Here is a 15625-nt window from a genome sequence, read left to right as displayed (position 1 = left end):
TTCCGTTTCACAAAGGGAGGTAACTCAACCCCGAGAAAGAGGTACTCTAGCCTGTTTCACAAAGAGAGGTAACTTAACCTCACGGTCAGTTACCGTAGTAACAGACTCTCTGAACCTAACCTGGTCGGGACCAGGTTTTATTCAAGAAACCTTGAGTTTCTTTCTGTCTCCGCCCTCTTTCAGCCACACACGCCATTTGATTTCCTTATTCATTCAGTCAGCAGAGCGAGTTCTTCTACTTCTAGAAGTCCGTTAGGCACAGTAGGAGATGACTTTTTTCACCAACATGTCCTTTTGACAATGATCCCGTGGATGAAGGTGCAGCATTATTGCGCAGAGAAATAAATATTCGTCGGAGATGGTTATCAGACCGCGCATAGATTTTTGCATTTACAGACAATTATCTTTTTGAGCGGCACCATCAGAATGTGTTGGGACAAAAGAAAAAAAAGACATAAAAGACAAATAAATATTTGTATGAATAGGCTTAAGAAGACATATATAGGCCTATTATATTTTATAAAGGCACTCGTGTCTTGGGGATGGATTCCCTACGGGGATTCCCTCAGCCACTGCCCTCCCTGCCCTCCTGACGGATTCAGCGGTGTATAGATAATGGATGGATGGATGGTATAGATGAGAAGACATAGTTTATGTGTGTGAAAACAGCATTATGTTGGGGATAAAATAACTGCACAGTCAAATAGCCACTTAATATTTACTTTACAGTGTAAAACATGATCAGAATGAGGTATCTCCATGCTGAGGTCTCACCTGTTTGAACAATGTTTTTATATTTCATCTTAAACTGCTGCAGAGTGCGCTTCTCCCCTGCGGGATTGCACCTAAATGAAATAAATGAATGGGCTACCATTCAAGCAGTTTCCCTGTAATATTATTGGGATTGCAAAGGACTACATTTAAACTTACACTTTTACTGCTGCAGCGGTGTTGCACTTATTTCTAAAAACGTATTGAAACTCGCCGTATGAGCGCATTAAGATTTCCAATTCGAGGTTGGTGAAAAACGTAGCCCCTCCTCTTCCCCGTTGCCAAGGTGACTCGTCGAATCGGGGCTCCATTGATGCTGGCTTTTTAAAGTTGTGGTGCACGCGCTAAACTCAAGGTGAACTTACTCAGAGTTGATTAACCTCACTCAAATCAGCGTTTCTGGAACCGAAAACTCAGGGTTTTCTATCTCAGAGTAGATCAACTCAGAGATCAGGAATAGACTCAGAGTTGGTTGAACCTGCTACGTGAAACGGACCCCAGATCACTGACGTCTTCCACCTTCATATCTGTCAGTTAGTTAGTTCCTTCCATCTGTTAGTCAGTCCACCAGTTTCCCTAGATGGGGAATTCTTTTGGTTTTCTATCCTGCGCCTTTTGTTTGAGTCAAACAAAGCCATCATCATATTACTGCCTGTTTTAGCCTCCTCCCTCTATAAGTCCAATTTATTCTTCAGGCAGGGAAAAGGCAGGGTTGTTTTTATTTGTTTTGTTTTGTTTTCCAGTGAACACAGAAGTCATTCAAGGAAGAGGATAAAAACAAAAAAAAAACGTGTAGGTTTGGGAGCCCTCCAGTGGTCGAATGGCTGTATTACAGGTAAAAAGAAACATGAACTTTCACGTTTTAATGACAGAATATACTGTATGACTCAAATCCAATCATACAAATCCAAAAACTGCAAGAATTTCATGGTCACTGGAGTCATAAGTTACTAGTGTGGATCGATATTTTGACTTAAGGAGACATATCATCTAGATTTGACTGATAATAATATCATTTTGCGTCATAAATCGTCATTGTTACCACACATAGTCCCCACAAGTTTATCTATTGTGCAGATACAGTAGTCACAGTAATTACTTAGTGTGTAGCATCTTCGAGCTATAGTTTTGTAAACTAGAAGACACTAACTGAATAATGCAAATAAGAAGATAGTTTATCATATCAATATTTCCTCAATTTTTCCTATTCTTAATCTCAGATTTTAAAAGAAGATATAGAGTGAACAGACCTGAGATAAGGAGCAGAAATGTACACTTTCAACACAAACTGCAGACACATTTGATAAGACTGCAGAGTATAATATCCTGTTACAGGATGTGCTCTATTATATCATGCTTGTTGATCTGCCAAAACGGAAGAGTTGGAATCAGTATTTGTGGTATTGTACACAGAAATAGACGTGCGGAGTCCTTGTAAACGGGAGACGTTGCAAATCAGTAACCGAGCTGCTGAGGTCAGCTCAAGTTTGAGCTGGAACTATTATCACACACAGATCCGTTCTGGCATGTCCCGACGCTGATCAAGCAGTTTCTAATAAGAACACAATCAGTGCACCTCTGCAGAGAAAAAAAAAAGTCCACCTGGACAGTTCGTCCCATAAGGTGGTGGGTCGTACACTTTTGAAACTTTAGGATCTTTTGCAAACCAACTTTCATAGCTAAAATCCCAACATTAACCCTTTCCACTCCTTTTTAGAGAAACTATTCGTCCTGGTTACACTTTGGAGAATTTGGGATACGCTGCTGCTTTTGCTCCTAAACTGCTTGCCAAGGCAAAAAGACCCTGCAGCTGCAAAACTGCAGTAAGCATGCTTTTATTTTTGCATGTGTATAATCTCAGCCTGCATGTGCCAAGCTTGCACGATTCTTTGCCAAGTTTTGCTTTAAAGGTTTAGCTGAGATGTGATTGTTTTGCTGTGTGAAGACGATAAGAATGACTTGATAAGAATTTTTTATAGTAGAATCTTCTCAGGCCTTTGCAGAACAGGTTGATTGGCATTCCTGTTCTTTGATTAACAACAGGAAGTGATGACGCTCTGGCATTACATTAGTCAGAAAGGAACATTGAATGGTACCGTATCAGAGCTGCTGCTGACTTTTAATCTTCTTATGTGCATATTTGGATTAAATTCTTGATAACAGCCGTTTTTTTGTATGCCGCCCATTGTGCCAAGCCATCATTCATCGAGGAGGTGCTGCATGAGATTTATCAAATAATCACATGGAGCGCTTGCTTTGTAGCTGCTGGTAATGAAGCCAAAAGAGATGAAAGAGGAATTAAAGGGGAGGGATTGTTCTGCCACCCATTTGACATGAACAGTGGTGTGTGATGTTGGATTGACCCAAAAAACTTTTAGGAATTACAACTATTCATAATTTCTATTCGAGTCACCTCAAATCATTTCCAGTTCAGTGAACTTAAGGGGAAAAAACGTTTCTTTGTTTGTATCAAGCCCAAACCTATATCATGACTGTCTCATTGAAGAGAAACGCTTTTACCACGTGTTGAGTGCTTGAAAGAATCTTTAGTACATACTGAAGCATACAAGTAAATAGATATTTTCATACCATTTTTGTCCTAAAAGATATCTCAACGCATTCATTGAAAGAGACAACACATTAAATGGATTTTTGATCAAATACTTTGTTGTCCAATTAATGATTTTGAAGTCTTTCAACACTGCCTTATCTCATCTGAGATTAAGACTGGAAACGCAGAATGTATCATTGGTTTGTTACATCAGAATCTCAAGGTATAAATGATTAAATGCATTTTGAGTTTCCTATTATCCGTCAATCATTAATGCCAGAGTATTCACCATTATGCCATGATGACCAGACATACTCACAGGTACACATTAAGATAACGTGTGGTTAACAGTATGAAAGATGTTAGCACTAGGTGTTAGTTAAACGTGTGAATATAGGACGAGGAGATTCATTATTGCATATCTATATTGTTTTATTACTCTGACAAGAGGTTCTGGACCTTTAAGATAGCTGTGGATTCATGAATGAAACGCCGCCATTCATTAAAAACACACAAGGAACGGACGTCAGAGCAGATTCGAAGACGATTGGCTCGTGTTTTGAGTGACATTCCGCGTTAGCCAATGGGAGTGCAGCACACTGCTCGGTTTAGATCCAGTTATCGGAGAGCTCTTCATTGACAAAAAAAATTGTGTTTATTCGAGGAGCTGCAGGGGATGTAGGGGAGGAAATCCGCGTCGACTTGTTTTAAATCACCCTGCCAGGAAACTTCACATACCAGGTAAGGGCCCGTGTGATTATGCTTTCTTTGATATTTACAACAGTCGGCACAAAGTCGGTTTACTAACAAAACTCGACATGCAGCGTCGCTTTTTTTTTTTTTTTTTTTTTTTTTCCTTCAGAGCAGATATGGGTTTAGAGGCGAACGCCATTTTCTGAAAATCAAAGGCAACGCTGCGTCCATTTCCCCGCATCTGTCATCTCTGCAGGGCGGTGTTTCCGCCTGCTGCAGCTGCTTTTTACACTCCGTTAAGCATTGTGAATCTTTCTCTGTTCTCTGTGGCAAATTTGTCAATGGTGAGCTGCCCCCTCCCCCGCCCCGCACCTCCTCCTCCTCCTCCTCCTTCTGGGAGGATCAAGTTTCACTTCATTCACAAAAACAAGGAGGTCCCGTGAGTCTTTTTCTTTTCTTGCGCCTTGAGCCAAACTCCCTTGGAAAAAAAACCTCTTGATTTAATGTTCCGCTTCTATTCAACATGAGCCAACAGCGAGACGCCATTTCTAGAGTCAGTAAGAGTGATCTGTGTTGTTACAGCCAATGAACCAGACTTAAAAGCCAACTTTTTGTTAGTTAATCACGCTGTATTCTTCAAAGCAAAGAGGCCGGGGCAGAGGTGTTTACTCTAAAGCCTACGTAGGTCCATGAAGGTTAGAAATACACATTCTTTGGATGCAGGGGGTGGTCTGGGTGGAAAATGGAAGGCCAAGGCTTTTAGCTGATTGAGCCGATATTTTTTTGAATGATAATCTGTTTCTCTCCAGGGCGAAGAGAGCTGTAGCATGGATGGCTTTTATGACCAGCAGGTCCCCTTTCTGGTGCCTGAGAGCGTGAGTTTAAAAACACCTGACTAATATGATTAATGTGTTCATTAATGACCCTGCAAGCAGGCCAAGAAAGGATTTGCGAAATGAATGATGTTGTGTTGAGGCGTCTTCTTGCCTGTTGTTGCAGAAAAGTCACACAGAAGAGGCGGAGAGATGTCTCAGTGACAGACGGCGGAAGTTTCTGGACACAGAGCTGGCTCAGGACACAGAAGGTAAATAAGCTCAGTGTTATAATGTCTGTGTGCTGCAGGACAAATAATAACAACAAATGAAATATAGATTTTTTTTTTATTTAGTTTATTTAGTCAGGGACCATGTGCAAAGTACATTAATGACAAAGTAAAGAGATGACCTGCACCAGATTGTAGCTTAGAAGCTAATTTCCATCTGCAATCCCTGGGCAGGTTAGAAACATAAAAACATAAAACACAATAAAATAGAAGCAGTCACTCAGGCAAAGACCACACACACACACACACACACACACACACACACACACACACACAACATAAAAAGATTATCATATGCAAATGCTCAGCATAATGTCAAAACAGTCATGTGCAAATCTATTAGTGGTGACAAGACTGATTACATAAAAGCCATTGAAAAGGTATAGAAATTTGAAATGTTTTTTATGTGAGTGGGAAGGGTATTCCATTGCTTAGTTGCTCTAAAAGAAAAGGCAGATTGTGCAAATGCAGTGAGCCGACTTGCCCCTGATTTACATAGTGGTCGGGCTGTACTTAATTTCACGACTGTTTTGCAGAGCTTTTTCAAGATCTGAGCCAGCTCCAAGAAATATGGATCGCCGAAGGTGAGATCCGCCGGCATCGCATCAACACGAAAGAAGCTAACATTAACCTAGTCGGCCATAATGCCCATGCATAATGCATGATGTCTTGCGCTGAATATTCGACGAGACGAGTCTTGACATCCTTCTCTTTCTCCCTCCTGACAGCTCAGGCTCCCGATGACGAGCAGTTTGTCCCAGATTTTCAGTCCAATAACTGTGAGTAGCCGCTCCATCTCTTTTCTTTTTATAGACTCTGTCGAGCAACGAGGAGAAAATGTTCCGCAGAGTTGGAAATTAATCACGCGTCCTGGTGACAGTATTTTTGAGACGGGGGATTTATCCTGAGTGTAGTTTTAGTTCTAGTGTAGCTTATAAGCTATTAGAAACATTTGAATGAGCCACACTGGTGCTGTCATTTTGTATTGACTCCCATACTGAAAACACAACAAAGTAACGGCAAAAAAAAAAAAAACAAGCCAGCCTCGGGTGTCTTTGTCCACCACAGGACAAATTGGAGGTCTTTTGCTGCACGGGCCCTGTTGTTGCCTCATGTGGCCCGTGGATGAACCCAGCTGACCTGCCTGAATCCGCTCGCCACCATCACACAGGTGTAAATGTAGTTGTTGTGTCACGTAGACCGGGTCCTATTACATCATCTGACCCTCAGACCCGCAGGTACTGGAGCTTTGCCAAATAAGTGATAGTAGTCACGTGGATAGGAAATGGCAGTTATAAAAATGCCGTGAAGGGTCGCAGATAAGCTCGGAATTGAAATGGTACATTTAGTGCTGCAGCCAAACACGTACTCCGCGTGTTTATTGGCGTCGTGATGACAGCTGCCTGGACAGAACAACTCCAGGTTCAGACAGGGAATGTGTAACAGATGGAAACGTTGGTCGCTCGCTGATGATAATCTAACTGCTGATTCCACGAAAGGTGAGATGTGAGATCAGATGTGAGGCTTTTTGGTTTCTCCCGTGGGCTGTTATAAAGCAAACTTGTGCTCACCGGCGTTAAAAATCAACACGACGGGTTCGTGGAGCGGCTTGTTTCGCCAGCTAGACGTTGAATTTGGACCTTTGTGTTTTTGCAGTGATGTTTCCGGGACCGCCCGTCACCAAAGTGAAGCGGGAGCCCAGGCCGTCCAAAGACCTGTCTCCCTGCAGAACGGCTCAGGCTGCCATGTGCCTTTACAGTTACAGGTACCAAATGAATGTTGAGAACCAGCCGAAAGGAGGATGCTAACGGTGGACGAGCATTTTTCCTCACCGCTCCTTCGTGTTATCTCCTCAGTGCCTGTGACAACAAGCCAGGTCCGACTCCGGCCTCCACGCCTGCAACACATCGCCGCCCTGCTGGACCTCCGCCCTTACAGAGGCAGCTGCAGCCGTCTCCCGCACAGCTGACCAATCACTGCTCCCCGAGCCACGCTCCAGCCCCCAGCCCCTCCCACCATGACCTCCCACGGCCCGACCAACACCGGCAGTTTGCTCTGCCGCGTCCCCCCATCAGCTGCTCCGGTGCCTCTTTCAGCGCAGAACAAAGGTGAGTTCTGATTATCCCTGAAATGATTTCAGCTCAGCGACGTGATCACAGGCAAAAACCCTCAAACTGATCTTTCTTTCTTCTAAACTTCAGGTTCCAGCGGCAGCTGTCGGATCCCTGCTTGCCGTTCTTGCCCCCAGATAAAACCCCCAAAACACCGTACCTCCACTCGACCTGCGACGGCCGGCCGCTGTACCAGCGCCACCTCTCCGAGCCCCTTGTTCCCCACGCCGCTCGGGCTTTCAAACAGGAGCTGGTGGACCCCCGATATCCAGAGCTGGGGCCTGCTGGTCGAGGTCTGGTCCAACCCCAGACCGCCTTCAACCACGTCACCATCAAACAAGAGCCAAGAGACTTCGGCTTTGACCCAGGTGTGTGTCTTAGATTTTTGTTAACGTAGCATGTACTCGGAGGCGCACCTTGTCAACAGGCAAGGCATGTTGGAGCCCCGAGCCACTAGGGGGCCCCCGAGAGCTGAGGTGCATTCAATCAAAGATTGTCTAGTTACTTTATAAACTGTCTCAAACAGTGGCGAACGTTCGTGGGAACATGTTTTCTTTGAACAGTTCAATTTAAATGATTTAGTCAAAGATTGTCTAGTTAACATGCCATTCTATAATTCCATAATTGCATTGTTGACTTCGTCTAACTCACGTTTAGTTCCACTGTAGGCTACGTTCGCGGAGAACTATCCCCTCAGAGTGTTTGCGATTGTTGGCAACGTTCGCCGGAAATTCAAGGCTAGTGGAAAATAAAAACCATACTTTTGCAATCGATATCATGAACAGCTTTACTTGTCACAAAGAATCTTTAAATGAACACAATTATTATTGGATAGCCAGCTACACCCGGTAGATAAATAGCAACAGGCGAATATCAAGTGCCAACGTAGACAACGTAGTCTTTTTTTTTAGTTATTTATTTATTCTTTACATGTATATTTTAAAAATAACAATGTTTTTCATTGTTTGGAATAAAAAGAGGTTTTATTTCATCCGTTTTTCGTTGGTGTCAGATGTTTTGGTGACGAACACTGGTCGGTAGGGCCCCCTAGGATTTTTTTGCTTGGGGCCACCACAGAATCGCCACTGCATGTACTTGGAGTTGTTCTAGAAGTAGTGGGGTCGATGACTTCCCTCTCTTTATTTGTGTCTTCCAGAGGCTCAAACCTGCCAGTCGTCCTCGTTTGGAAAGTCTTCAGTTTTGTTCCAGAAAAACAGTCACGGTGAGTTAAATTGTCCGATGCTTAAACAAATTTCTGCTCTTGTCGAAGCGACCGCAACTCACGTTTTCACACGTTCGGCCCAACAGGATTTGGTGTTGACAAAGAGCCTCTCTTGTACTTCGATGACACTTGTGTTGTGCCAGAAAGAATGGAAGGTAAGATGCTGACACTGACCAGTGTGCACTTTTTACTGATGGACCCAAATGAGAGTGTTCCCGGGTGAACTCAGTGTGTCCCGTTTGGTTCTGTAAGCAGGTAAAGTGAAGCAGGAGGGTTTGCCGTACCAGCGCCGCGGCTCCCTGCAGCTCTGGCAGTTCTTGCTCACGCTGCTGGACAACCCGGCTAACGGACACCTGATCGTGTGGACAGGACGCAACATGGAGTTTAAGCTGATCGATCCCGAGGAGGTGGGACTTTCTAAGAAGCTTCCGGAGGCTTTTTTTTAAAAATTTATTTCACTTTGGGGGAGGTGAGATGTTTTATGGAGATATTTTCCTCTTTTTGGTACCCAGGTGGCTCGGCTGTGGGGGATCCAGAAGAATCGACCAGCTATGAACTACGACAAGCTGAGCCGCTCACTGCGCTACTACTACGAAAAGGGCATCATGCAGAAGGTAAAGGCGAGTCATGTTTTCCTCTAATCTTTCCTTTTTTTTTCTTTTCTGCAATGGAAAGAAAAGAACTTTATACCTATCTACTGAAATGTTGTCTTGTTAGAAGTTTAAATCTAAATATTTTCACATATTTTGAGTAATTTACTTCATATTTTCAGCACAAACGAAGGGTCACATAATCAGGTTTAACCATCCAGTGGATGTCATTAACTCTGACTGCGTTCTCCTGCAGGTGGCTGGGGAAAGGTACGTCTACAAGTTTGTGTGCAGCCCCGATGCGCTTTTCTCCATGGCATTCCCAGAAAACCAGAGGCCAAATCTGAAGGCTGACCTGGACGCCATCCTGCCTCCCAGCGAGGAGGACGGCCTCCCCCTGCCCAGCTATGAGGAGGAGGGGCCTTTCCTGGTTGAAGGAGCTGAGCAATGCATGCAGGGACTGGCTTTTCCTGACGGCTACCCGTATTAGAGCCCACAGCCTGGCAGCTGAAGGGAAATGGGGAGACTAAAATCACTGAGGAGTGTTTGCTGAGATATATGCACTTGCATTATCTGTCACAAAAACAGAGGATTCCTTTGCCAAGAATTTTTTTATTTCTTTTTTCTGTAAAACTACAATTCAACCAGAGGCTGAATATCAGTGAATCTCTAAGAGATAATTAGAAATAATGTGTTATGACGCAGTTAATGGATTTCAAACAAAGAGGTTTTGACGCTAAACGTTCAAATACTTTAAGGAAGAAGTCAAAATATTCAAATAAACGAATAAGAAGTTGTAGATTTGTAGCTACAAAAATGTCAGTTTCTCGTTTAAATATATATATTTGTCCTGATTGTGGCTCTACACTCCAAAAAGACCCACTTTATTTCTCAAAGTGTTTCAACGTCACCTGTGAAATCTCAGCTTTCTTTCCTGGTCATTATGGTCATTACGGTTGTGGTAACTTTACAGCATTTGTCAACTCTGGGATCTGTTTTGCAACCAAAAAGCATCTCTAAAGCCATGGCGCTCCTTTAACTAATTTACTTGTCAGTAGTTTTTGGGGTAAAACTTTTAACTCCTTGAAAGGGACACCTTTATAATACTGAAATATCCATAATGAAATGTCTTTTTGTGTACTTTTGTCTTGGTTTCAAAGCTAATATTTTTGGCCTTATATGGTATATAAGTATATATACTTGTATGTTTTTCCTATACCAGTTTATGATAAAGGTACGGCTTCTATTTTTTTGATTCTGTAAAACTGCCACTCAGATGCCAATAACAAGCATGGACTTTCTTCCAAATGGCTCACCAGTTATTATATACTAAGATAGTTCTCTGCAATTTGTATAGTTGGTTTGCTTCACTGTGTAGAAAGAGTGTATAATTATATATGGATATATTTTTGCTAAAGGCTGTGTTTGCTTGCTAATATGACGCTGAGTCCTGCAGACAGAATTTGAACGTAACGATATATTTTCCTATGTGAGCACATGGTTGTAAGAGATACTGACGCTGGTGTGACTTCTACCCTCAGATACTGTATGTGTGCCTTCTGTTGATCTTTACTGATATGATAAACTATTTTACTCTTTTCTTTTGCCTCGCTGCAGATTCCTGCGATAAACCGTTTTCATGACTTCATACAAAATGTTTTAACCCGCCTCCCGCAGGTTGTAGAGAAATGATGTGCACGGGCTATTCGTTGATGTGCGGATAGACTTTTCTTTTAAAATAATAATTATTAATAAAAATAATTAAAACAATTTTTTTTAAACGTATAACCCATATATCTTGACATATATATATATATTTTTGTGTTCTCATAGTAGCTCTACCATAGATGTTTGTTGTGTATCGCTTTATTCCATCCTGAACACGCCCGATTTCGGAAACTTGGATTCTTCCGCTTCCGGTTTGTCAGACTGGTCTTTCGTCTGGATTAGCTTGGATGTGAACGCGTCCTCGAAACATTTTAGGTCAGGGGTCTTCAACGTTTTTCATGCCAGGGACCCCCAAACTGATGGAGAGTTGGAGCAGGGACCCCCCTACTATTTATATGGCATACAATTGTGTTTTATATTTAACGGGGCCTAGTGCCGTGTATAAACATAGCTACTCACTAAGCTATTCAAATAATACACAGGTTAATATATTCATGTTTTTATTTTAAACACGTGCAAGGTACAGGGTGGCCGTGCCACTGCCATTTATAAAAAAACATGTTGCATACAACACTGAGCTATTCAAATAATCCACAGATTTTAACTTTAAACATGCATGTAGATGGGACAATGAATCCTCAAACCATCTGTGGATGGCACACGTTTGCACACAATTTGTGAGAAAATAAAGAAAAAAGAAATATTAAAAATCGTCTAATCAACCAAAGATTTCGCGACCCCCTGCAGTACCTCCGTGGACCCCCTGTTGAAGACCTCTGTTTTAGGTAATGGCCATGGATGCATTATATTTAGGGACAGAGCAGTGAAACTGCAAGGACCCTTATGTATCTGTAAGGATTATTCTTTGCAAAAGGTGCTCGAAAACTCTTGAAATTTTGCAAGCGCCACGTGCCAGTCGACGACATGAAAGAATCTAAACTTTAAATCTAAACCTGATAAAATTCCAGGTTGACCAGCTCTCATCCACGTTTAGCTGCTCAAGTGTTTCTTTAAAACGTAATGTCTGCAGCCAGGCCCGCCGATAGGGGGGGACAAACGGGTATTTTGTCCCGGGCCCAGGAATGGGGGGGGGGACCCAAAAAAAAAAAAAAGGAATATGCGCATTAGTCCGCAAATATGTCCAAATGTTTCAGGCACGCACGCCAATCAGGCTGAATTGATTTGAGAATCACCCCAGGTCAGCTGAATGACAGCCAGTGTAACGCGGAGAGGGGGGGGGGGGGGGGGGGGGGGTGTCGGGCCCAGCCAAACCTGTCAGCGGCCCTGTCTGCAGCAACAATCCTATACAGAGCTGAACAGTTAGAGATCAGTTTGGGAAGTCTGAGGGACTGAGTTCAAAGTCTTTGCCAGGTTCCACTCAGGTATGTCTTCAAATTTTGAAACCAACAACTCAAATGAAGAGATAAAAGATTCTGGACGGACAAAACAGCAGAGTGGAAGAATATCTCAGAGCCTCCAAAGTTAAAATCATTCACCAAACAGCACCCCCAGCTGGTTCCTCTGCAAACACCATCCTGCTGTTTTATCAGTCTGAGCTATCTGCCCATCACTTTAACATTCTCGCACAAAACCCTACTTTCATTGTTCTCCAACCGTGAATAGAAATGATGATTAAATGCTGCCTGAACATAAATCCATCACTTACTTATGAATGAAACACAACTATGGAAAACCATTTCACACAATGGAAGGATTCCCTTTCTACACCACAACATATATGATAAGCTAACATAGCTTCTTTTAGCTTATTGAAAACACAAGTCACAGAAAACTAACAATGTGCCAGACTTTACGGACTTAAACACAGTTAAGATCCAAAACCAGATCCTTCTCTCACATTCCTGAGTGTCACATACAGAATATCGATTTCTCCCAGAGACCCAACAGTAACTGCTCAGAACGATGAAGACTCCAAGTAATAAACAAAACAACCAACATCAAATGTGTGAACTAGGAATGTCTTATATACAAAAAATAGTATTTCCTTAAGAAAAGTATGTTATTATATGCATAAATATAGGATAAAAAAGCACTTACAATTATTTGGAAGGCTTTTATTTTTTATGTCCTCACTTTATAAGATAACCTCTTTGCATTTGTCTCTATACTTCCCCCTGGTGGCCATAAGCTGTAACTACACTCTAAACGTCAGTATGAACATTAAACTGTTTAATCAGTCTGAGCTATTTGCCCTGAAACACTTTCACACAAACCTTACTTTGATTGCTGGTCTCTATCCCTGAAAGAAATGATGATTAGATTCCTTAAAGGATGAAAGTCCACAGAACATTTGAGGGAATTGAACTCATGATGATTCCAACCTCAGGCAGCGTCCCATCATCCTGAGCTACTCTCTCTCTGAGCAGCTTTGCTGAACTTTAAAAGTCATGTGATCATAGTTTCCACGTTCTCAGAGGCTCAAAGCTTTCGCCCAACAGCCTGAGCTGTTCAGCTACACACTGAAAGGTTGAATCCTAAAGTTTCTCTTTTCATTTTGGCTTCAAAAATCCCAGCCTGCTCTGAGCTGCTCTGTAACTGCCTGAACCGGCCAATCACAGCTTCAGCCTCCTTTCTGAGCTGCTTCCATTCTTCTGTGCGGATGCTGAACTGCAGACTTTATTTATTTATTTCAGAGTTTATAGCTTTGATCCCTCATCTTCACAAACTAAAAGCTGCTCAGTCACAGTTTAAATGAGAGAATGAAACTTTCCACCTTAAAGCTTTTCACTCTTTACTTTGGCCTCTAAAACATTTAACCTTACAGGACTTGAACATATGACTCTAAGACAAGAAAGCAGTTTATTGACCCTCTGAGCTACGCCTCCACGGGTTCAAGCTGCTTTCGTGGCACTTTTTACCTGAGACTGATGCACACAGACGCTATATTTTAGTCTTCCAACATGTTTCCTGTGAAGCAGCTTTGCTCATCAACTGTCTCTGGTTTGTTCAGCTGCTCGGTGTTGGGTTGGAACTGTTCTGTCTCATCTTCTGTAGCCAAACAAAGTCTCTGACTTGTTGGTTTCAAAATTTGAAGGCTGTGAAAAATTGAGTGGAGCCTGGAAAAGGTTTGAACTCTGAGAACAGGATGAAACTAAACTTCACATTGGATGCAGATCAGGTCAACTTATGAGAGTCGAACCCATCGTCTCTGAAAACCTAAGCCTCCGAAACATACAACAAACTCTTATTTTTTCTCTACCAACACCAGTCAACCAGTTCCTCTTATTTTCCTGAGCTACCGGGTTTCTGTCAGCTTTCCGTTTGTGCACATTAGGTGTCAAACTTGAGAAATGTGATTCTCAACATAAGATCTGATATCACGTTTTCAGAACCAGGTGTCAGGCGTGAAGCCGGCTCAGCAATTTAAAGGCAATCTGCCACAAATCCTCCCAAAATCTTGACTTTTTGCGTTGGTCATTTAATCGTTTACAGTAAAGCAAAAGACGGCATACAACTTTAGAACAACTTTTATTTGGAAAAAGGAAATGATTTAAGCCACTGTTAGCTTTGCCTGAAACACAATCACCTCCAAATTCGTGTATTTTTTTCTTCTTCGTTCAATCCTTTTTTATAAATTAGAATGGTATATCATGCATGCAATACTGCATTAGCCGCTTAAAATATTATCTTCCACAGAAAAGGACAAAAAAAAGAAAAGAAAAGAGGATTCAACACAAAAAAAATCCCTCTGAAGTCCAGATGAAGCTGCTTGGGGGATGTTGGAGAAGCCATAGCATGAAGCGATGTACACAGTTTGCGGTTGCATAGTACAGTACATGAAGTTCCTCATTTTAAAACAGCATGCCGTTTTGTATTGCACATCACTGAAACTTTGTATACTGAACCTTGCTGTTGTTCCAAGTGTCCCACATGGGTGGTCTTTGATTTCAGCACACGTATACAGCAAACAGCATCTCTCAGAGACGTTATGTACATTTATTTCTTATAAAAATAATCGCCAGCAAATATTCATCTATTACTTTTCTACTGGAATAAATGTTTGCTCTTTTGCATCTTATGTTTCTTTCTTTCTTCTTTTTTTAATGTCGGCATGTGTGTGTGTGTGTGTGTGTCAATTTACATTTTTTACCAAAGAAAGTCCTCCCCTTTTGTGTGATTTAATTTGTGATCACCTTGAGATTTTTACCGGTGGGATAAAATAAAAATTGGTGACAAAACGCCTTGTTTGGCCACAAAAGAAAAGTAAAATAAAGCTGGGACAGTTTTTTTTTGTGTGTGTGTCTATTCTAGAAGTTAAAAAAAAGAAGATATTTCTCATCACTTGGGGTGTCACACAGAGAGGGATGGAGGGGCGCTGGTCTGGAAATCCCTTCTGATTGTCTCAATTAGCCCCCGGCTCAACATTGGTTGGTATGATCTTCGAATGTTAAATGGCTCCCCGTCCAATCAACCAATGAGATCTTGATGCTATGGGGCACGATGAGACGCGTAAAGCTGCTGGTGTTTCCAACAGTGTGCAACAAATAACCAAAAAAAAGGAAAATAGGGCAAAGAAACCAATGGATTCTTGAAGTAATCTGTACCAGCTTCACATTGCAGGAACTAAGCCGCCTCAGTTTTTATTTTCTTTTTTCTTGCTTGCTCTCTTGTGCTTTACAGGTTAATATTCTATCTTTTATCCAGATCTATACAAAGTGCTCCATTACATCATATTGAGGATATAACTTATTAAACCAACAACTGGTTTTTAAATGGTGGGGGGGGGGAAGAAGGGGAATTCAGCCGTAAAGTCCCTCTTTTTTTTTTAAAGTTTCTCTTAGTAGGACTTATAAATTAGCACAACTTCTCAAAAACTGTGCCAGGCAAATATCAAATGTCTCTTATATAGGACAGAATCAAATCAACTTTGGCGACGAGTCAAATTAGCACTTTTTT

At 41.9% G+C, this 15625-nt stretch overlaps 1 protein-coding gene across 5 annotated transcripts; it reads left to right on the top strand.

The window, feature by feature from the left end:
* Positions 1 to 3963: 3963 nt before the first annotated feature.
* Positions 3964 to 10810, top strand: LOC142391854 (ETS translocation variant 5-like). Of its 5 annotated transcripts, none has more exons than XM_075478026.1 (13): positions 3964 to 4063; positions 4825 to 4890; positions 5015 to 5099; positions 5654 to 5701; positions 5846 to 5896; positions 6774 to 6882; positions 6974 to 7225; positions 7319 to 7596; positions 8385 to 8450; positions 8537 to 8605; positions 8703 to 8857; positions 8963 to 9070; positions 9297 to 10810. In XM_075478026.1, the coding sequence occupies exons 2-13, from the start codon at positions 4843 to 4845 to the stop codon at positions 9528 to 9530; spliced, it is 1503 nt and encodes a 500-aa protein (XP_075334141.1). In that variant the 5' UTR covers positions 3964 to 4063; positions 4825 to 4842; the 3' UTR covers positions 9531 to 10810. The 5 variants fall into 5 exon arrangements, with proteins under 5 accessions (XP_075334141.1, XP_075334138.1, XP_075334137.1 ...); XM_075478023.1 differs by lacking the exon at positions 3964 to 4063 and adding an exon at positions 4461 to 4710 and having other exon boundaries at positions 8706 to 8857; XM_075478022.1 differs by lacking the exon at positions 3964 to 4063 and adding an exon at positions 4462 to 4710.
* Positions 10811 to 15625: the final 4815 nt, after the last annotated feature.

The sequence above is a fragment of the Odontesthes bonariensis genome, chromosome 11, assembly GCF_027942865.1.
Source record: "Odontesthes bonariensis isolate fOdoBon6 chromosome 11, fOdoBon6.hap1, whole genome shotgun sequence".
Classification (NCBI taxonomy): domain Eukaryota; kingdom Metazoa; phylum Chordata; class Actinopteri; order Atheriniformes; family Atherinopsidae; genus Odontesthes; species Odontesthes bonariensis.
Note: the sequence above shows the minus strand (reverse complement) of the source record. Positions and strands in the feature narration are given on the sequence as shown.

Bases quoted from the DNA above. Each gene is read 5' to 3' on its own strand.
- LOC142391854 (XM_075478022.1), top strand. The intron at 5,702-5,845 runs GTGAGATCCGCC...CCCTCCTGACAG, and splicing joins AGAAATATGGATCGCCGAAG to CTCAGGCTCCCGATGACGAG. The intron at 8,451-8,536 runs GTGAGTTAAATT...TCGGCCCAACAG, and splicing joins GTTCCAGAAAAACAGTCACG to GATTTGGTGTTGACAAAGAG.